The 20,848-nt window shown below is 37.6% G+C and overlaps 4 protein-coding genes across 4 annotated transcripts; 3 read left to right on the top strand and 1 right to left on the bottom strand.

Annotated features, from left to right (window-relative positions):
* Positions 1-1,194: 1,194 nt before the first annotated feature.
* On the top strand, positions 1,195-3,467 carry and4 (actinodin4). The gene is made up of 5 exons (XM_028459124.1): positions 1,195-1,246; positions 1,619-1,663; positions 1,747-1,907; positions 2,631-3,065; positions 3,108-3,467. Exons 1-5 carry the CDS (start codon positions 1,195-1,197, stop codon positions 3,465-3,467), a joined length of 1,053 nt encoding a protein of 350 aa, XP_028314925.1.
* Positions 3,468-4,049: 582 nt separating this feature from the next.
* cops6 (COP9 signalosome subunit 6) lies at positions 4,050-9,879 on the bottom strand. Its single transcript, XM_028459766.1, has 10 exons — positions 9,806-9,879; positions 8,582-8,707; positions 8,372-8,503; positions 8,191-8,279; positions 7,996-8,058; positions 6,954-7,001; positions 6,753-6,867; positions 5,678-5,770; positions 5,509-5,609; positions 4,050-4,363 (listed from the first exon to the last, which is right to left on the bottom strand). The coding sequence occupies exons 1-10, from the start codon at positions 9,867-9,869 to the stop codon at positions 4,223-4,225; spliced, it is 972 nt and encodes a 323-aa protein (XP_028315567.1). The 5' UTR covers positions 9,870-9,879; the 3' UTR covers positions 4,050-4,222.
* A 1,009-nt stretch (positions 9,880-10,888) lies between these two features.
* Positions 10,889-14,750, top strand: LOC114471197 (F-box/LRR-repeat protein 12). The gene is made up of 3 exons (XM_028459837.1): positions 10,889-11,055; positions 11,154-11,229; positions 12,424-14,750. The coding sequence occupies exons 1-3, from the start codon at positions 10,955-10,957 to the stop codon at positions 13,375-13,377; spliced, it is 1,131 nt and encodes a 376-aa protein (XP_028315638.1). The 5' UTR covers positions 10,889-10,954; the 3' UTR covers positions 13,378-14,750.
* Positions 14,751-16,228: 1,478 nt separating this feature from the next.
* Positions 16,229-20,709, top strand: aurkb (aurora kinase B). Its single transcript, XM_028459823.1, has 9 exons — positions 16,229-16,348; positions 17,156-17,194; positions 17,357-17,444; positions 17,531-17,576; positions 17,808-17,996; positions 19,184-19,322; positions 19,441-19,589; positions 19,691-19,865; positions 20,340-20,709. The coding sequence occupies exons 1-9, from the start codon at positions 16,343-16,345 to the stop codon at positions 20,511-20,513; spliced, it is 1,005 nt and encodes a 334-aa protein (XP_028315624.1). The 5' UTR covers positions 16,229-16,342; the 3' UTR covers positions 20,514-20,709.
* The last annotated feature ends 139 nt before the right edge of the window (positions 20,710-20,848 follow it).

The following is a 20,848-nucleotide window of genomic DNA, read 5'->3' as shown; positions in this document are numbered from 1 at the left end:
ATAGAGTGAAGGACAAAAGCTTCTTAAAGAAAAAGTTCTAGACCTGCTTGTTTGTAGGTGCTAAATACTTATTTTACTCAATAATTTACAAATACATTATTAAAACATAAAATGTGATTTTGTGGATTAGTTTTTTTTACATTCTGTCTCTCATAGTTGAAGTGTATCTATGATGAAAATGACAGACCGCTCATCTTTTTAAAGTGGAACTGTGGCTGTCAAAGACTTTTTTGCTTCACTGTATGTTGATTTACAAAGAATCATGTATTTGCTGTAATTTTTACTTTGATCAAAATCTTCCTGAGGAAGACTGACAGTTGGCAGTCGAAACATGTCAGGAGCTCAAAAAGTAAATTTCCTGAAAAAAGTTGTCGAAATAAAAGACACCTTAACATATTATCTCAAAAAAGACGACATGAATGAACTTACTGGAATTTCTTGACTTTGTATTACGGCCTATAAAACATGAGGAAAACATTCATTAAAATTCAAAATCTGTCACTAAAGAAGCACAACTTTTTTTTTTACCTGAGGGAGTTGGAAAATCCATGGCACTAAAGTGCATTAAAACTGCCATCTACATGGTTTAATGATAATAACACACTGAGTGGTTTTTTTCTGGTGAATGATGGGACAGGAAAGCCACTATTTAATAGAATGAGTTGGTATGCAGGGTGAAGGTTTGTATAGTAATGACACCATTCTGTAAAACTTGAACAGCTTAGATTTAATGGTGAACATACCACAACTAAAAATAGGGAAATTAGTGTCTGGGTTTTCAGGCGTCTTCTGTTAGAAAAGCAGGTGTTCTCCAGGCAGAAATGAGCACCTTTAGGAGCTGACAAGCCTTCAGAAAAGCTGTAACATCTCATAAAATATGTGTCTAAGGCGGTGCAGGTTGTCATTCTGTTCAGTTTAGTGTTTTTTTTTCTTCCTTGGCTGAAATATTGTGTTGTATACAGCATTTCCTGTCCCAGCAGGTGATGCTCTCCTGCAGACTTAATGGAGAGTTTCCATTTGAAGTCTGGATCTTTATGGGCTCTGTTGCTCTGGTCCCTGGGCTCTTTATGCCTAATTGGCGCCAAAGGCCCTACATTAACATGGTATTAAGACGGAGGTGGGGACTTTAGATGTGGGGTTCACTGTCAGAGAAATCTTATTGGACAGAAGATATGGTTACATGGTGACGGGTAGATGGGTTGGTATTTAGTCGGCTTTGGCTCAGTCGTTCCTGTCCCAAAACCAGGTGAGTCCAACACAATCATGCTGGAGAAACTTTTTTTTTTCTTTTAAGACATTTCTTTTAATAATTCGAGAATAATCTCTGCTTGATGCTTAATTTAAACTGTCTTTGTTGTTTTTAAACACAGAGGATGAAGATGATTTCTTCATTATGGATGGTGGGAGCTCTCTGTGGTCTCCTGTTTCCTCCAGGTCAGGCTCCTCCTTTTACTTCACTGATGTGTTCAAAGTTTTGAATGAATGTTTTATGTCAGATTTGTCATTTTTTTTCATTAAAACATTTGACTTGTTCATTATTCGAAAGTATGGTATGGTATAGTTTTGTTGGAGTTTCTTTAGCAGAAAAATAACTCGTCTTCTACATTTTCCCCTCTAGGTTTCCTTGAAGCCAAGTCTTTATTGAGTGACATCAAACAGGAAGGTAAAAGGAGACTCAGGATCCTTTTTTTCAAAGTAAAGTGTGACCATCTTGTGCATCTTTGTCTTCTTCTTCTCCTTCAACAGAAATGGTTCCTGTGATGGATCTCAGCATCGACTCAGAGAAAGCCAACGACTTTCTGACCCACTCCAGACCCAAACGCAACGCAGACGCCAAGTGGTACCGAGCAAACCCAGACTTCCAGGCTTACTACAGATACTACAGCAGCATCGGACACACTGAGGGGGTGAGAGACTGCACTTCACGACACTCCATCTAGGGCTGGGCTATACATTATATTGATATTCAAGATATGTCGAGTTTTCTCTTATGGCGATATACAAAATTACAATATTGCCTATATCGATATATATTTTTATAGCTTATTTAGTTTGAAAACACTTGTTTTAGGAGTCGCTGCTTTTACTGCTTCTCAGAATAGCATAAAAAAAGCTCAGTTAGATGGATTCCTGAGTGTGTCCTAACCCAGACCTTCACCTAAACAAGACACACTACAGTACTCACTCACACGTGCTGTCCCTTAGAGGAGAAATAGCCATAAGTGGAACATATTGTGCAGCAGTTTGTCAATAAATGTGCCTGTGTGGCATTTTCCATCAGCAGATTTAACCCAGAATTGTATTTCTGGTCAGACTTTATTTGAATTAAAATGATCGTGATTTATATTGTATATCGCCATTTTCACAAAAAATATTGAGATACGAGCTTTAGTCCATATCGCCCAGCTCTACCTCATTCTATATAACAATAGGCGTAACTGTTGAGAGAAATTAATTAATGTTGTGATAAAGTAATTTTCTAATTAACTAAGCTCATGTTCAAGCTGTAGTGGGATTTGCAGCTTTAGAAAAGTGAAGTTATTGATATCATAGCAGTTTGGCAGTGTCTTGGATGTGTGCTGTGCGTTAAGTTGGATATCAGTAAACATAAGCATCTGATCTGACTCCAGCTCTATGAGATCGACAAACTGAGGATGATCTACCAGCAGATGCGCTTCCTGGAGCAAACCTACGGTCCCAACGCCTCCTACTTCCAGAGTAAACTGGGAGTGCCCATGATCATGTGTGATCCCGCCACAGACAAGAAATGCAAACCCGTTCCTCCTCCGATGAAAGGGGCCCCTAAGCCCAGTGAGCCCCCTGCAACCGAGGCCCCTGCTCTCCCTGCAGCTCCTTCCATCTCCCAGGCAGACGTGCTGTTCCTGTGTAACTCTAAGGACCCTCTGTGTAAGCCCCACATCGTCTACATGCCCACCGGTGCCGTCCCTGTCCTCTGCGACCCCCGTTACCACCCTCACTGCTCCCCTCAGAAGGCCCCACCTCCTCCCCCCGCTGTCCTTCAACCTCCACCACCTGTAAAGTCTGCACCGCCACCTCCACCACCTGTAAAGTCTGCACCACCACCTCCACCACTAATGCTCTTCAAGAAGTCCGCACCACCTCCACCCATCCTCGTCAAAAATCCCCCCCCAGTCCAGGTCCGCACCTTCAAAGGCATGGAGTATGACTGCGACCCCTACTGGGACCCCGACTGCCTGATTGACCACCCGCCTCGGGCCGTCAAGGGGAAGATTGTGGTTCCACCTCCTCCACCTCCAGTGAAAAAGGAAGAACCAGTGAAGGAGCCAGAGCCTCCCGTGGCCCCCCTTGAGAAGAAGGTGAACATCTACCCGTACCCTTACTACTACCACCCTATGCCCTATGACCCCAGGGATGATCTGTACGACCCCGCTCGTTTCCAGTACCCTCAGGCCCCCGATGCTGCTGACGACGACGACAGTCAATGAAAAAAAAGAACAAACCTCACTTCAAACTGACTTTCATCAAATTCTGTCTTTTTATCGCTTTATAAATGTGTTGCTGGCATGAAAGACAACGCCAGGTCATCCTTTCTACTTGTACCTAAACATCTGGAAAATTTCAGTGAAAGTTTAATGTATTTGATTGTAAGTTTGGCAAAAAAAAAAGTGAAAAAGTGAAAGAAAATCCTGTGCTCCTCTCCGTGCCACGTGGCGTGTAGAAACAGACTCATAAAATAACAAGGGGGTCATTATGTGGAGTTCCTGTGTACATTTAATAACCAAATAAATGCTGACTCTTGTTATACACCTCTGACTCCTGCATTATAAAGTTGTCCCGCCCCCTTTTCCCCACCTAAAACTTTCAGAAGCAAATCAAACAGCAGGAAGAAGGCTTCTAATGACTAGCAGCTGCTGGTGCTGCTCCACGTGGCACCCCGAACCGCAGGGTTTATACCAGGAAAACGCTCAAAGTCACATGAAAAAAAATAGCACATTGTTTATTACGTCAGAAACATAAACCAATAAAACAAACCGAGTTGAGATAAAACTGCAGAGTGATGTGTACTCGTCTCTCTCTCTCTTAGTGGTGTCAGTTTGGTTACTGGTAAACTGGTGTGAAACATTTTTGTTGCCTTCAGAGTTCATTTCAGAAAATCAAAATACTAAAAAAATAAAAAAAAAAAAAAAAAACAGCAGAACTGAGTGAAATAAAGTGAAGTGCTTGTGTCTTGGCGTTTAGCTCAAAAGAAGAGTCCTCTCATCCTGCGGCCGATTCCCTGCCTGTCGTACAGCACGTTGAACTTGTTGATGAACTGGTTCATACTGTTGCAGGTCTTGGTGATGGTGCCTAAATAGGCCATGAGGCCCACGTCGTTACATTGCTGAGGGGGGTGAGAAGAATGAGAAGCATGGTTACAGAAAGCACTGTATTAAAACATTAATATCACAGCTAAACAGGAATCCTACCACAGACTTGGTACTAAACGCTGAGACATGCATGAACAAATAAGTTGTGATTTATCAGAGTTATCACCTGTTAAAATGTATCTATTTATTTAAACAATTACTTAAGTTGAAACTAGTGATCAAATATCGTCACATTGTGCATTGAAACCATGACAATTAATTGCCTTTGACCCATATCTCTACATACAGGCAACATTTTGATTCAGGATGTTAAAAATCATGGAATTTAATTAAGAATGCAGTAGGTCACTTAATATTCCATGTTAGCTGTGCTGTATTTTTCTAATCTTTGTTTAACATGGGGTTGAATGATGAAGGTATTTCCACTTCGTTAGCTTTTTGTGGTAACGGAGTGGAAAGGACAACATGACAGTTGGTCACAGCCAATGGTTCCTGTTGTAATACCTCATGTCCTTCATTGCCTTTTTAAAAACTGACGTCAAAAAGTTCTTATCAGGTTTCCATGGATACGGTTGATGATAACAGAGTGTAAAGGATTACAAAGCTAGGATTTTTCTGCTTTATTAAGCAATACACACTTGATATTTCAGTTGGTAAAATTTTTCCTGAAAACCATTTGTTAAAAAAGTATCAGGCCCGGACATACTTTTTAACAAATGCAAATGTATCCGTAATGAATATTTTGCCCATACGCTGAAAAACGTCAAAGTAAATCCTTAAACATTACAGTGAGACAGTTAGCTTATATCTTATATTCATGCAAGACAGTTCACTTAAATGTAAGTCAGTAATTATTTTTATTTTTATTAAATGCAAAAGAAAAAAACAATATTTGTCTGGCGCTGCAAAAATTTTACATCAAAACACATGTATACAGGCGCTGACTCAACACCTAAAGGGTTTAAAATCTATATACTCATTAATAAAATGTTAAAATACACTGTTTATATTTCTACATTCCGTTATCTGTAATAGATTAAACTAATATATTGTTGAAAATAAAGCACGCTCAAATGCAATCCTATTCTTCAGTAAAGATTCTGACGTTAAAAGTGTCAGGAATGGTTGAATGTGAGGACAACTCAAAGAATCCACTCACATCATAGAAGTCTGTTTTGAATTTGATGGTGCTGAGGACGGGCAGTCTGTGGCACAGAGCATTCGCTTCCCGAAGGATCTCGTGGTTAAATGGCACCTCTCCTGACAAAACACACAACTGTCAGTTTGTAGAACAACAGATCTAAAATGATCTGCTTCCTTCTTCTTACCTGACTCCACGGCTCTGACGTACTCCAGGATGATCTTCACTCGGCTGTGGAGCATCTTTATGGCGCTGTGCTGCACTATGAGGTGTTCAGCGACTGATATAGAAGACAGATGCAGAAATTAGCATAACAACCTGGATTTTTTTCAGTGTTTAGCAGCTTTAAACTTTGTGTAGCTCATCCCGTCACTAAATCAGTGACTTTCACAGACTCCCTAATAAGGACGTAAGAAAAAAATTGATTTGGCGGTGTATTGCGATATTTCACCATGCAATTATCGTATCGATCCAAATAGAAAATGTGTTTAAATGATAAAAAAAGATTATTTAATTGCGCTACACTTAACTGCGCTAACGTATGAAAAGCATTTTAATGTCAGTGAACCACATCACACCTTATTAAACTACCTCACTTCTTACTCCTCAATGCATTTTAGCTGGAAGTTGAGTTTATTTTCATAAAACATAATGAGCACTTTTATAGATGTATGTGGTTACTTATTTTGAAGAATTTAACAACTTAACAGAAGCAAAAGTTAAACTTTTTTTCAAAACTTTTGACAGGTCAATAAACATACCACTTGTTTTTGATATTTGTACTTGAATAACAGTTGGTTACCATTTACCTTTTCTCGCAACTTTAAAAAAAAATGAAATAAATTGTATTTTATACTATAGTGTACTTGTAAAAGTGAAATTTGTAATAATTGATATCGTGCTATATCGCGATGTATATCGTATTGTTTAGTATTGGGATATATGGTATCATGACACGCAAATCGTATCATATCTACAACTCATCACTTTAACCTGACAGCTTCTTGTATATATCTATATTATATTTGTACATTTATATTATTCTATTGTAATGTGTGCACTTGTACTTAATCTTTATTTAATTAACAGTCTGACATAATCATGTACGTTTTCTTTATTTATTTATTTCTTTGTTAGTGTTTTTTCTTTCATTTGTAGTACTTCTCAACCATCTGTAACAAAGCAATTTCCCCCTAATAAATAAAATACTTGTGATTCCGATCGTCAGATTCATGGGTCAATGCACACCACTACTCTCTAACCTGTTGAGTTCTCTCCAGTTCCGGTGGCAGTCATTCGAGCGACGTGATCCACACCGATTCTCTCCGCCTCCTCCGTGGCCAGAGTGTACGTCAGCTCAGCAAACAGCATGGTTGCCTGGAAACACACACAGTTTAATAAACAACAACAACAACAACATGATTACAGATGTGCAGAGTATTTCAAATAGAACCATTAAATACCTCGCCGTTGATGATGTCAATCACAGATTCATAAACGCTAACGGGAAGCTGTGGGTGAACAGGACACTTTGTTTAGAGCAACAAAACCCCAGGTTATGGCTAATGTTAAAGACATCCTCCACTGTTTTTACAAACATGGCCGAAAACCTTTAAAATGTCCTTATTAGAAGATCTATGCCGAATAAAACGCATTATTTTGCTCCATATTATTCATTTTATTGCCTTATAAAAATGGGACAAAAGTCAGTGATTTACTCACCAACTTCACCTATCAGAGTGTCAGCCGCGCACTGTTTAAGGGAGAGTGAAGGTCCCTTAGGGGAGCTCTTCTTCTCTGCTTCATTGTCGACTACCAAACCACAAAGTTGGAACAGAGCCACATATTTTTTGGTTCATAACTGGTTTTTTTCCTGTTTCGTTAAACAAGGGGGTTACATCAACATCTTTAACTTTATCTGTTATTTTAAAGCGACCAAAAGCAGCTAAGGCTGAACGATTGCATTTGCGATTTTACTGCGACATCGTAAAACGCGATTTTTATTTTATTTAATTTTTTCTTGTCCTGTCTTGTACTGCCCTGTTAGGTTCAGAGTGTGTTTATGAAGTTTCATGTTTCATGAAACGTGAAGTTAGATATGTTGAAGAGGTAAAGCCATAGATTTGTTTGCTTTATTGTTATAATCTGTGCTTTAAAATTTATATTTTATATTTAACTAAATCTGAAATTGTTTGTTATGGAACAGAATGATTTATTGCTTGTGTTCACTGAAAAATACATGACAAGAGGCCCTTGACAAAATAATCGCATATTAAATCACAATATTGAGGGACCGTATGACATCATCAATCACTTTGTTTTCAAGATGGTGGAACACAGGCCCTAAAACTGTAAAGCAGTCCCATTTTTTTCAAAGTTAATAAAACAAATATGGTGCGAAATAATGTGTTTTGTTAGACACAGATCTTCTAATGACATTTCAAAGATTTTAGGCCACATTTCTAAACACAGTGGAGGGTCCCTTTAAACAACAGATGGACTCACGTCAGTGTGTTTCGTCATGGGGTTGAGTTTGAGGAACAGAGGACTTTCGATGATCTCACACACCTGACAGGGATGAGAATAATTGAGGAATTCAACATGTCATCGTTTCTATTTGATACCTTTTAATATAACTATGGCAACCCTTATTGAACGGTAGATGCTACATTTGTGCATTTGCTTTGGGAGTTCGTGTACCTGCTTGTGAATGTGGATGTCGGACTGGTCTGGAGAACCCCCTGTGGTGTACCAGCCCAGGAACTCCATTTCTTTAAAAACCTGCTTGACTGAGACACAAAAAAACCCCACAGCTATCAATGTTCATTTGCTGCCATTTTTTGGTGAAATGTTACAAAGTGTCCAAAAAAGAAAGAATTACATTGTTCCTCCTTGGTGTAGTAGTATTCTTTGTCGATGTGCACTTTCTCATCGATGGTGTGGGACAGAAGCTCAAAGGAATTCATCACCTCTATGTTTCTGCCCTCCTGTTTCCCGATCAGCGCTCCAATCACTGTGAAGATAAAAGTGTGAACAAATTCTTCTCTCCTACTAAACTGTGTCACACGTCATCTGGTTTTGCGCTACGCACCCTGCATCGGTCGGCCTTCCTGCGAGCGGATGCGTATCCAGTGGTCGGATATGTTGAGGATGACCAGAGGATGTAAGGCCACAGAGACGCTGCCAGTGACCCCAGAGGCCATGACGCTGGGGCAGGCTACAGACACACAGACACATGCACACCTCAAATATTGCACACATTTATTCAAGATTAAGTCCTTTTAACCAGCTTTTTCCCCCCACACCCGGCTCTCACCCAGGTCCATAACTAGTTGAATCATGGCTGTTTCAAGAACAAATCTACACAATGATTAACAAGTGACCATGGGAATATTGGTAAACGACAATCTACGTGTGTAGGCATTTTTAAGCCAAAAGACAAATGAGATTCACTAGGCCAAGAGTGTCAAACTCATTTTAGTTCAGCGGCCAAATACAGAGCAGTTTGATCTCAAGTGGCCCACAGATTTTATGCAGAAAAACGAGTAATTTCAACATTATTGTGCCCTGGTTTGCACTTCTACGTATTCATAAAATACAAAATATGGAAGAAACTGACCATATCCAAGCAATAAGTGACAGATATCAGTGCCATCAAGATCTTCACTTTAAATTTCCAAGATTTTGTGGCAAATTTCTATTCAATTGAGGGAAATGTGTCAAAATGTGAGGAATATTGAAGGATTTTGCAAGAATTTGGAGTTTGTACTGTTTAACATTAAAAAATGACTGCAATCATGAGATATAAGCACAGGGAAAACTGTGAGCCCCAGCAAATAGTGTTGGGTTTCATTTACACAATAATTCATGTTTTCTCTGTCATTTTTACTTTCTCTTGCGAGCCGAATTGGATGCTCCAAAGGGCCGGATTTGGCCCCCGGACCTTGAGTTTGACATAAGTGCATTAAGCGATTTTTTTAAACCTAAATTCAATTTCTAATTCAAACAAACAGGGAGGCGCACTAATATTGATTATTTGATGATGATCAACCACTAAAATAACTGTTTTTCGCCCACATATTTAGCTGATAAGACTTTTCCTTAAATCGTCAACAAAGACATGAAACATTTTGACAGCTTAGCAGCTTGGACGTCAACGTTAGTTCGCTTATATCAACAGCTCATAGTCTCTAATGTAAATCCGCCACAAAGCTACTCAATATGTTGACACAAAGCCCGTAAATTAACCCGCACACAAGTCAGCGCATGTATTCAGCTTTAATGATAAACGCATGGATAATGATAAAACACTCGCCTGCTCCATCCACTTCCATTCCTCCACCATTGCTGGTCGCCATCTTGTCCAGTGCACTGCCCATGCGTAAAAGATTACAGGCATAAGAACGGCGTACAGCGGCATGACGTAACACTTACGTTTTATTGCACGTACAGGGAGCACGTTGAAAAACTACATTTTAGTTAACGAGTGCAGTGCCCGGTTTACATGGGAGCTTTAATTCTTTTTAATTCAGAATAAAAGTTAAATCCTCTTTAAACTGACCTTGTAAACAGTCAATTGCCAATACAAATTTAAATCTGAATCGCACACCTACACACAATTTATTATTATTATTATTATTATTATTATTATTATTATTATTATTATTATTATTATTATTATTATTCACCTTAGTTACAAACGTCTCTCACTGAGGACACCTGCTGGTCAATTATTACGGAGTGTTTTTTTTTTTTTTTTTTTTTTAGAATATTAGACCCACTTTATTCGTTTTTAAAAGCCGTTTTCTGCAGTCACTACTGTAGATTATGCGCAGCATTCAACTTATCTTGAGCTACCATGACTACCCATCAACATTGAGCTGTTATAACTTATCCTTAGTTGCCATGAGTATGTGTCAACACTGAGCTGTTCTGCAAAGCTGCATTTAAAGACAATTTTATGAAATAATTTATTAACGGTATCATTTTTTTTTTATTGAACAAGATACAAACAAAAAGCCACCTTTCACATTCATACAGATTATGGACAAAACACGTAAAAGAACCAAGGGGCTAAACAATGTACTTACAATCAACCAACAAATTGATCTATTGAAAAATATAAAAAAAAATATTCATAAATGAAAACAAGTCTCGAGGCATTTCTGCCATGAAGAAGAAAAACATAGAATTAGCCAAAAGTTTATCTCGTTCCTCCAGTGATAAAGTTTTTTAATATAGTATTTACCTAAATAAAAAATCTAAAAAAACGTTATTCACACCTAAATACAACTGGATGTTTTTTTTTTTTTTTTCTGACTGTGTTTTGCTTCCTGTTAGTTTCCTGCTCGGTCCTTTTGTCAGAGTCTTTGTTTCCGTGGGGAAAATAATTCGAGCGTAACCGCTCTGCGTGTAACACAGCCTGAAGTCCGTGTGTGGTTTTTAGTGGCATTTTACTTATCAAATGGATGAAAGTGAATATAATCATGTGGAAAACCTTCCTGAAAACATCATGATCGAGTTGTTGTCGTATCTGAGTGTGATAGAGCTCATCAGAGCCCAACGGTGAGGACATGTTTAATCTATCTTCGACTACAGCTTCGATGCTTTTCCTTTTATGAGACTGAACTACCAACTACCGTTTTGTTTTGTTTTGTTTAAAGAGTGTGCAAGAGATGGAAGCGTCTAGCCAAAGACCAAATGCTGTGGAGGAACGTCAACCTGACCTCATGTAAACGGGTGAGATTCATTCACATTAGCAGAGGTATAAACAGTACTGAGATATGCTACTCAAGTACAAGTACTGTTACTTCATTAAAATTGTACTCGAGTACAAGTGCAAGTAAGTCCTACATAAAATACTCAAGTACAAATCAAAAGTAGCTCGATGAAATAGTACTCAAAGTAATATTTCCATGTTTACCTTGCATACAGTAAACATCCCATGTATAAACTGAAGGAAGAGACCAAATCTTGCACAATTGGAACATACGTTATTTTTCCACATAGACATATCTATCTATAAAACAAGGAATCTGTGTGTGTTTTATCAAATATCTCTGCGAATCAGGCTCAGATTGACCTGAGACTTTCAACATGGCTGCTGCTTGGTTCCAAGGTGTGCAGCATTGGATTTGTTTGGATTGCAATGATACCGTTCATAAATTATTAATGTACAACTTTTTCACTTCCGATACAATACCGATGTTGTAGCCTTGTGTATTGGCCGATATTGATACGATAAGATATCAGCACAAATCATACATACTTTTATTACTTATTTTGTAGTGTGGAATGTACATACAGTACATGTACACAAACACCTACATGTATATGTTCATACATGCGTGGGCAGACTGTATATATAGTCTTCCCATGCATGTATGAATAGACTTCTTTTGGGAACTGCACTAGTGTATGAAATAAAAGGTTTGTTAAAATGTACTATTTTTTTTAAATGAAATAACACCAATGAATTCAATTCAAAATAAGACATGTAATGAATTACTTTACTTACTTTAAAACGTACTCAAGTACAAGTAAAATGACTGATTTATGAATATTCTCAAAAAAGCAACTCACTTACAGTAACATGATTACTTGTGAAGCAAGTGAAATTTGTAATTATTGATGTTGACAGTATATTGTGTTGTTTAGTATCGGGATATATCGTATTGTGACATGTAAATCGTGAATTGTATTGTCGGATTCATGGCAATGCACACCCCTAGTACCAGAAAAACAAATTATGACGTTTCCAAGGATCATTTTTGTAATGTTTGTCTGGATAAAATTTCAAATTTTTTGTTTTTTAAAGGTGTAGTTTGTGTAAACTGTAAATATATTTACATTTGTGTATAAAACAATGAACCCGTACAATAAGTGACAAAGTCAGTTCTTCTTCACTTCCACCACTGGTCCATTGTGTGTCAGGTCTCAGTCCGCTTCCTGTGGTTCCTGCTGCGTCGCTGCCTCGGTCCTGGCCTACGGAGCCTGCGGCTGCGTGGCTTCCTGCTCTCGGCCCGTAAGGGGACCCTCCTTTCAGAGTCGTGGCTCAAAGCTCTGTGTGCAAAGTGTCCTCGTCTGAGCAAGCTCCACCTCCTGCATGTGGACCTGAGATCCCTGGTCACCATTCGGGTCCTGCCTCAGACTCTACAGGAGCTGGAGCTGCGTGAGTGTGAGCTGCCGCCAGATTTTTTCAGCCAAGCAGCGGAAGCAGGCAGCCATCAGGGAGAACATGGGTCTAGATCTTACATTATCATTGAAAGGTTAGTGGTTAACACGGTGCCGTCCTTCACGGACCATCACCTGCAGAGCCTCACCTCCTGGGAGAAGCTCAGTCGACTGGAGCTACGCGACACCTTTCGTGTAACCGTCAAAGGCCTGAGAGACTGTGCTGCTAAAACTGGCATCAACGGCGTGGAGGGACTTTCCCACCTCAAGTTTTTAGAAATTGGCAGTTTAGGACGGCAGGTTCAGATGGCCTCCCTGGCTTTGGGCGTGGGATGGCCAGGGTTAGAGGAGCTGAGCCTTGGGGGTAAGGAGGTGGGCCCCGGACTGCTCACCACCAACCGTCTGAAGGACCTGAAGCGTCTGCGTCTGTGGGCGTGTCGGCTCTCAGAGCACCAGGTGGTCCGGAGCTGCCGGACGCTGCGCGGACTCCGCCAAATGGAGTTTGTGGATGTGGTGTTTCTGTCTCCTTGGGGTCCCGTGGGGGCAGAGAGGGAGGGTGGGGAGGAAGAAGAGGCTGCAGATTCAGACGGCAGCGGTGATGAAAACAAAAAACGTGATGCTATTATTTGTAGTGTGAGACACATTCTGGGTGAGCTGCTGCCATCCTGCACACTGGCTTTCACCAACTGCTCAGCTCAAATAAACACAGACTGAATGAAAGCAAACTACACAGTTTACATCTATTAATTAATTATGTTAGTCTGTTATTAATAGTTTTCATTAATAAATAGGGTTATATTAAGTACATTTTGCCCACATCTGTCCTGACACGAGAGACAGTACTTGCATAATGACGGGATTGGCATCAATTACAATTGATTCAATTAAATATTTTTAGTGTCGGCATCTGATCCTTTTTTCTGTCAGTATATCCCTAGATTTCATTTTTTTTTTTTTTTTTTTTACATAATGGTCTTCAAGAAAACTGCAGGTCAACTTGATATGAAATTTGAATTTTAATAACTGTTAACTACGTAGGCCTATGTGTAAGCCATAGAACATGGTTCCACAGTTTTGTTTTTAATGACATTGTAAATGACAGTTTTTTATAGAATTTCCATGCCAACTACCAAGTCAGTTATCTGAACTCTATTATGATTACAACGGCAACATATTGTTCAATTACGATTACAATTGTAAATAAGTCGTAATTGTAACTAATGATCAATTATGCAATGACAATTCTAATTGACCCCAACCCTGCGTAATGATTCAGAGTTAAGATTAGACGTATTTGGGTGTTTCAATGTGAGATCACAAAACGTTATTTGGATTTCAAAGCAGAAAATAATTTTAACACAATGCCAAGTTAATCATGAAACAAATTAAATGTATAGAGTTAAATTAGATGGACTATAAGTAAGATGGAAGCCTGATGCTGTCGTCAAAAGCAGGTAGAAAACATTAGATTATACTTTATTTTATCCCCCAATGGGGAAATTAACATGTTACAGCAGCCAAAGACACAAAGAGCAAAAAAGGCTTAATACAAATACAGAAAGGAAAAAAATAAAACAAAAATAGATATTAGCCAAGATAACAGTACAGAAAAAATATAAACAAGTGGTATTGCACATATTGCACATAATGATGGATGATTAGACAGTGATATAGCTCTTGAACTGCAGATGAACACACATTAGATTCTCTGGCAAATCATAATAATGATCTTTTTAAGCAATTATCTCAAATAAGACGGTTATGCTGAAAGTGTTTTTGTTCTCAGACAAGCATACAGAAATCTTTACCAAGACCAACATTATACACTTCCTACTGCAGGTGCATGGTTTTTAACCTCAAATCAACAGTTCTGTCATACGATTTTAACAACACCACATTGTCAAGATCTTAGAAAAACTTCACCTGTGTTTGGGTTGATTTTATTTTTTAGTGAAATTTGAAATGAAATCTAGATGGTTTTTTAGCGATAAGTCACTGTTATTATCCAAAATGACTTCATTGTTTTTAATTTCTTGATTACAATAAGTTATTTGTGTTTTTCATGAAAATAAAGAGTGATTTTTTTTAAAAAACGTATAATTCGTCTCATTATTTCTCATAACTTAAACATAAAAAAAAACTTTTCTTTCTTAAAGTATATTTTTCTCCAGAAAATGAATAGCCACAAAATATTCTACTCTCCTCTCCAATAAGCTTACTCCTCCAAAAAAAAAAAATGGCAGACTTTTACATTTGATAGCTAGTAATGGAGCCAGCAAAGAGAAACATTTATGTGAAATGAAATACTTAAGAATTAGAATTCAAAGAAATTAAAAAACACATATCCTCCAAAACAATTACACTCTAACTTAGATTTATCTTACTAGTGAATTACTTGGTTTCTTAATAAATTGGTAGATTGATCATAGTGTGTTTTGTGCAGAAGACAATGTGAAAATGGATTACTTGTTGGCTCACATGGAATTCCACTGAGTTACAGCTAAGGTTGGTATTCATTTTGCTAAACAAAGGTATTCATTCAATGTACAATTTACTATGTTAGTGTTCACATCTATAGGTTCTATATAGGAAAATAAGTCATTTTATTCACTGCATGAATAATCTCAAAGGTTTTGTGTCACATACTTCTTTTTGTTCCAATCAACACTTTCAAACTGCAAACCATATATATTTTTTCTCTTTCTTGAAAACCTCATGATTATATACATGTAATACATGGATAATCCATCCACCATGGGCAGTAATTAGTTCAGCAGAGGCTTTTCCAGCAACACTACAAGCTCGTCATTTATGAGGAAAGATGCTCATGTGAGTTTAGAAGAAGAACTTTCCCTATTTTTAAAGAAAAATATATTTTTTTTGCTGAAACATCAATAGGAAGAGTTACTGGTTGATGCACTGTGAAATTAGTTTGCATTACATAATCTTTGTTTTAGTAAAACTGTGTTGAATAGGGTGCATCAGATTGGATACATTGCATTTCATGCATTTTACATATCAAGAAACATTAAGTCTTCTTTTATTTTTTAAGTTAAGTTTAAATTGCATAATTTTGTAACCAACATGGGAAACAAGACAGATAATCACTGAGCATGAAAATAGCACATGTTGGTTATTTATTATGTTTTTGTTGGTTAGGGGGAAAACAACTATATTTGAGCTTTGATATATGTGTGTGTGACAAATAAAGGCTTTAGTTTCAAAACATTGGAATTTTCTGTCAATTATTTAATGATTCAAGCTTTACAGGGTTTAAAAACAAAGAAACAAACAAACGTTATTGTCTGTAAATGTACTTTTTCTTTTTTACATCTTCATATTTTGTTCACTGTATTATTTAGTTTATTGCTTGCTCAATTAGGTTCTTTTATATACAAAGACAAGCCTTTGCCTTTGCTGTATGTAAAATATATATATTCTAAATAAAAGTATTTAAAAACGTAGACAAACAGGAAGGCGGGTCAAACACGAATACTCGCAAATCACACGACTTCCTGTAAATCCATTTTAACCAATAGGCACCGCACCCTGCTTGTAGTATCGACCAATCACGGCCTTGGAATGTGTCATTTCGAAAAGCTTGGCGGCTGCTTGCAGAGTTTTTAAATAAAGAGACTGAGCTCAGAACGTTTTTATCACTGACGTTTTCCTTACAGCTATGCAGGTAAGCAGTTATTTATACATTCATACATCATTTAGACACGAACAATAGATGAAAACGTCGACTATTGTACAACAAAGAGGCTTGGGTTTTTAGTTTAACCTGACGTTGGTTTCTGCTAACGAAGGCGCTAGCTTCCTTAGCTAACATGTTAGAGGTTAACAAACAGTGTGCGCAGCAAAAACTAAACCGGTTTAATTTAAAGAAGGCCAACCATTCGCGCTTAAAACAGGTTTATTACCCCAATACTCAAAAGTATTTATTATATCAAGTATAATCTATTCAGAAGCAGTTAACTGCGTGTGTTATAAATGTTTCATCAGCTTTTAGTTTATAACATAATGAGCACACATTATTAGGCTCACTCGATATCTACAGTGTTATGAACCATACACTTTGAGTGTTTTCTGCCTTTAACTCACTAAATTGAAAGACAAAATATTTACCTGCGGACAAATGTGTCAAAATCACACTTTTTAATATAGACATAATCAGGGGTCATAATGTTATGGCTTTCAATTATAACGGCTTGAAAGGCTTTTGGCCTAACTAACAAAATATGAAATCAGAAATGCTTCTGGGTAACGAGGAAGATAATTTATAAGACGTTTTATTTTTTAGTTACTTGAATTTAGTTTAAGTAAACACTTATTTATAAGCTTGCTGTTCGATGTGTAACACTAATGCTCTCTAATGGTGGACAAAACCTGTGAATATATTTCCATCTTGATATCTGGCGACATGCTCCTCAGTCATCATAATCATTCCATGATTAGTTTATGTTGGTCATCTTTGTTTTTGTCTTTACAGGATAAAGAAAACTTTCAGCGAAGCGGTTCTCAAAGACCAGTAAGTCGTCATAGTTTTAATACAATCTGAAGTATTCAAAAACTGTAGTTTGGTTCAAAAGAACTACAGTCAACCAAATGTTAGCATTATTGTGGTCAGTAATTTAGTTCCATGACTTTTTATGATTTGGTGGTGAATGTATATTTTTTGTTTGCTCTTAAGTTTCCGTTTGCAACCCCAAACATGTCGGCGTGTCCCCAGCGGATTTTGGTGAAGCCTAGGGCTGACCCTATCAAAAATCCTGTCACTGGTAATTTCCTTCACACATACAGAGTGCTTTCAGACACACTACTGTTTAGACTAATTGTGACTTAGTGTTTTTGTTTTAACTTCTAGGGCCTGGAAGTCAAAGTGTCAGTTCAGCCTCTGGTTCATCTACAAAGTAAGTACGGGGATGGCTTCCTCCCCTTTCGTAAATAATTCAGACAATGTTTTTCCCACTTCTCCTTAGCAGCGACCGACAGTTCTCTTCGATTCTGTCCCCCCATGTTATATGATTGTGATTGTCTCTTCACGGAATGTAACTGAAACTGAATTGCCCCTCAGGGATGCATAAAGTATTTTGAATTTGAAAAAAGGCAATTAAAGTATTTTTTTGTGTTGTTAATGAAAGGGAAGTTTGCCTTGATGACTTTGACATCGGCCGACCGCTGGGAAAGGGAAAGTTTGGCAACGTGTACCTGGCTAAAGTAAAGAAACTTCAAGCCATTGTTGCACTGAAGGTGCTTTTCAAGTCCCAGATGGAGAAGGAGGGGGTGGAGCATCAGCTCCGGAGGGAGATTGAGATTCAGTCCCATCTCAAGTAAGTATCTAACGCCCATATTTCATCTCAAGGTCGTTGCCAATGTGACATTTCTTTGCTTCCTTGTCTCACTTTTTTTTTTTTTTTGGCATTATCATTTTTAAATGCATGGACCTCCATACATAAATGTTGATGTGGTGGTGCATTTGGTTCCAACAAAAATAACCCTTAATTTTCTGTCTTTGTCAAGATGACACTGGGTTTTCTGCATAGTTTCTGATCCTGTCAGATGTAGTGATGCATGAAATGTATCAATCAAATGAGTTCATCAATGAGTATCAGTAATTGCTCTCAATGTTTTGTTTGGCATCACATTTATGATGATTTTCTATATTCATGTAAAAATGTGGATTTACACTTGAAAAGTGGTGGAACTTATTGGGTAAAGGGGAATTATGATTAATGTTCTATGTTATGGTTCGAAAAAAAAAGGGGTACAGGAACATATTGCAGGGGATACTTGGAAAGATTTAACAATGATTTTTTAAGTAAAGTTTTTTTGGGCAAATTTACCATAAAATAACAGTACTATTGCCCAATAAAATTGTATATTTTCTTGTAATTTATTGAAACAGGATTATTTTATGTTGTAGAGGCTATTTTATTACACTGACAATAAGACACAATAATTTGCTACATTTTACATAGTATTAACTTACTATTGATGTAATCACATAAAAGTTGCATTGTTATTATTTAAATAAATACATACATTGAAGTAAATTACTAAATTAGATTAAACTTTAGGGAACCAATGTTGGAGACAGTTTGGTGTTTAGGAGAGCCTGTTGTTTAATTAAAAATCATGAAATTATAGAGAGGGTATTAATGACATGAAGGGAATACACATGATTTGACAAAACTGCAAAGGGGTACATGGGACAAAAAGATTGGGTAATCTATGTAATTTCTTGAGTAAAAAACACTTAAAGAATTGTTTGGGTACCAATTTATTAATAGTTTTGAAACATTCCTGGATTCCTCCTTTTCAATAATTGTGTTTTTTTTTTGTAATATTAATACTATTAAAGTGTAATTTTATGTCGACTACTCCCAAATGTAATGCATTTTGGCAAATACCGTTTGTTACACACAGTCTCTCTGTTTAGATTTAGTTTTCTAAGCTTGTCAGCAGTGTCTTTGATAGAGATGTTGAATTAATGGCCTCATTCTCGTCTTCATCGCAGGCATCCAAACATTCTGCGTTTCTACAACTACTTTCATGACCGTAAGCGGGTGTTCTTGGTCTTGGAGTATGCCCCACGAGGTGAAATGTACAAAGATTTGCAGCGATGTGGAAGGTTTGATGATCAACGCACTGCCACAGTAAGCACAGAGCGAGAGTTCCTCTTATATTTCCAAGTGTTATTCTCTCTGCTTTAGTAAGCATTTTTAACATTTTGAATTCATGTTGTGTGATTTCTTTTTTTTTTAACATTCCCAGTACATGGAGGAAATATCTGATGCTTTGATGTACTGCCATGAGAAGAAAGTCATTCATCGTGACATCAAGCCTGAAAATCTGCTTCTTGGTTATCGGGGAGAGCTGAAAATTGCAGATTTTGGCTGGTCTGTTCATGCACCTTCTCTAAGGTTAGAAACCATCCACTGCTGTGCTTTATTTCAAATGCAGTGTGATGTAATATGGAACTGTTTCTCTGAATTCCTGCTGACCGTGTCTCCAACCATTCCAGACGTCGCACAATGTGCGGTACACTGGACTACCTTCCTCCAGAGATGATTGAAGGCCACACCCACAGTGAGAAGGTGGATTTATGGTGCATTGGAGTTCTCTGCTATGAGTGCTTGGTTGGAAACCCGCCATTTGAAACTGCTAACCACACTGAGACGTATAAGAGAATCACAAAGGTTTGTTGCTCTTTCTTTAACATAGTCTTCAACCTACCTTCTAATCCAGGGGTGTCAAACTCATTTTAGTTCAAGGGCCAAATACAGACCAGTTTGTTTACAACTGAGCTGTAGGTTGAGGCAGGAAAACAATCAATTTCAACATTAATATGCCCAAGTTTGCACTTCCAGTTATAAATATACCTAAATGTCCTTTGATTTATTTATTTTTTTAATCAATTTTTATTTAATTTGCGGAGATTTGGAGGAGTAATTTGAGAAAAATTGCAAGATTTTTCAGGTTATTTCTACATCAATTTACAACTGAATTATTTGGTAATATTCATGTTAGTGCTGTCATGTTCACTTACTCTTGCGGACTGAATTGAATGCTCTGAAGGGCCGGATTTGGTCCCCGAGCTTTGAGTTTGACATTTGTGCTCTAATATTACTCTTTCACTATCTTATTGCTGTATGCGTTTTATTCGCTTTCAGGTGGATATACAGTTTCCTAAATTCATCTCAGATGGTGCTCGGGACCTGATCTCAAAGCTGCTCCGCCACAACCCCATAGATCGCCTCTCTCTACAGAGCGTCATCGACCACCCTTGGGTGCGAGCCAACTCTCACAGGCTCCTTCCTCCCTGTTACCCTTCCAAGAAATCCTGAGCTCTTTGAGGACCTGTACAGACGCACTTGTAGGCATCGTTTTATTGCCACTGCTGTTTGAATTTTATCCTGAGCTCTTGGTTCGCGCCCATTTACAGACACATGCAAGCCTTCTTTTTATTAGCCACACATTAAAATTTGATTCTGTGCTGTATATAAAAATGGAGAAAGTCTGGTGGTTTTTTGGATGTAATTTGAATAAAACAGTATTTTAAATTACTTTTTGATTATTCTAGCATACATGTGTATGCTAAGAAGTGTAGTATCACTTTGCTTTTCTTGTACTTTTTGTCGTTTATATTTTATTATATTTTCTTAAATGTTTTTAACTAAGA

This window comes from Gouania willdenowi, chromosome 10 (genome assembly GCF_900634775.1).
Source record: "Gouania willdenowi chromosome 10, fGouWil2.1, whole genome shotgun sequence".
Taxonomy (NCBI): Eukaryota; Metazoa; Chordata; class Actinopteri; order Blenniiformes; family Gobiesocidae; genus Gouania; species Gouania willdenowi.
This window is presented reverse-complemented; position numbering and strand designations above follow the sequence as displayed.

Excerpts from the sequence above, each read along its gene's own strand:
- and4 (XM_028459124.1), top strand. The coding sequence starts at position 1,195 with ATGGGTTGGTATTTAGTCGGCTTTGGCTCAGTCGTTCCTGTCCCAAAA. Across the intron at positions 1,247-1,618 it reads CGTTCCTGTCCCAAAACCAG|GTTTCCTTGAAGCCAAGTCT; the intron begins GTGAGTCCAACA and ends TTTCCCCTCTAG. Across the intron at positions 1,908-2,630 it reads GCATCGGACACACTGAGGGG|CTCTATGAGATCGACAAACT; the intron begins GTGAGAGACTGC and ends ATCTGACTCCAG.
- cops6 (XM_028459766.1), bottom strand. The coding sequence starts at position 9,869 with ATGGGCAGTGCACTGGACAAGATGGCGACCAGCAATGGTGGAGGAATG. Across the intron at positions 8,504-8,581 it reads GGAAGGCCGACCGATGCAGG|TGATTGGAGCGCTGATCGGG; the intron begins GTGCGTAGCGCA and ends TTATCTTCACAG. Across the intron at positions 5,771-6,752 it reads AACTGGAGAGAACTCAACAG|TCGCTGAACACCTCATAGTG; the intron begins GTTAGAGAGTAG and ends CTTCTATATCAG.
- LOC114471197 (XM_028459837.1), top strand. The coding sequence starts at position 10,955 with ATGGATGAAAGTGAATATAATCATGTGGAAAACCTTCCTGAAAACATC. Across the intron at positions 11,056-11,153 it reads GAGCTCATCAGAGCCCAACG|AGTGTGCAAGAGATGGAAGC; the intron begins GTGAGGACATGT and ends TTTTGTTTAAAG. Across the intron at positions 11,230-12,423 it reads ACCTGACCTCATGTAAACGG|GTCTCAGTCCGCTTCCTGTG; the intron begins GTGAGATTCATT and ends ATTGTGTGTCAG.
- aurkb (XM_028459823.1), top strand. Across the intron at positions 17,577-17,807 it reads GCCTCTGGTTCATCTACAAA|GGAAGTTTGCCTTGATGACT; the intron begins GTAAGTACGGGG and ends TGTTAATGAAAG. Across the intron at positions 19,590-19,690 it reads GTTCATGCACCTTCTCTAAG|ACGTCGCACAATGTGCGGTA; the intron begins GTTAGAAACCAT and ends CAACCATTCCAG.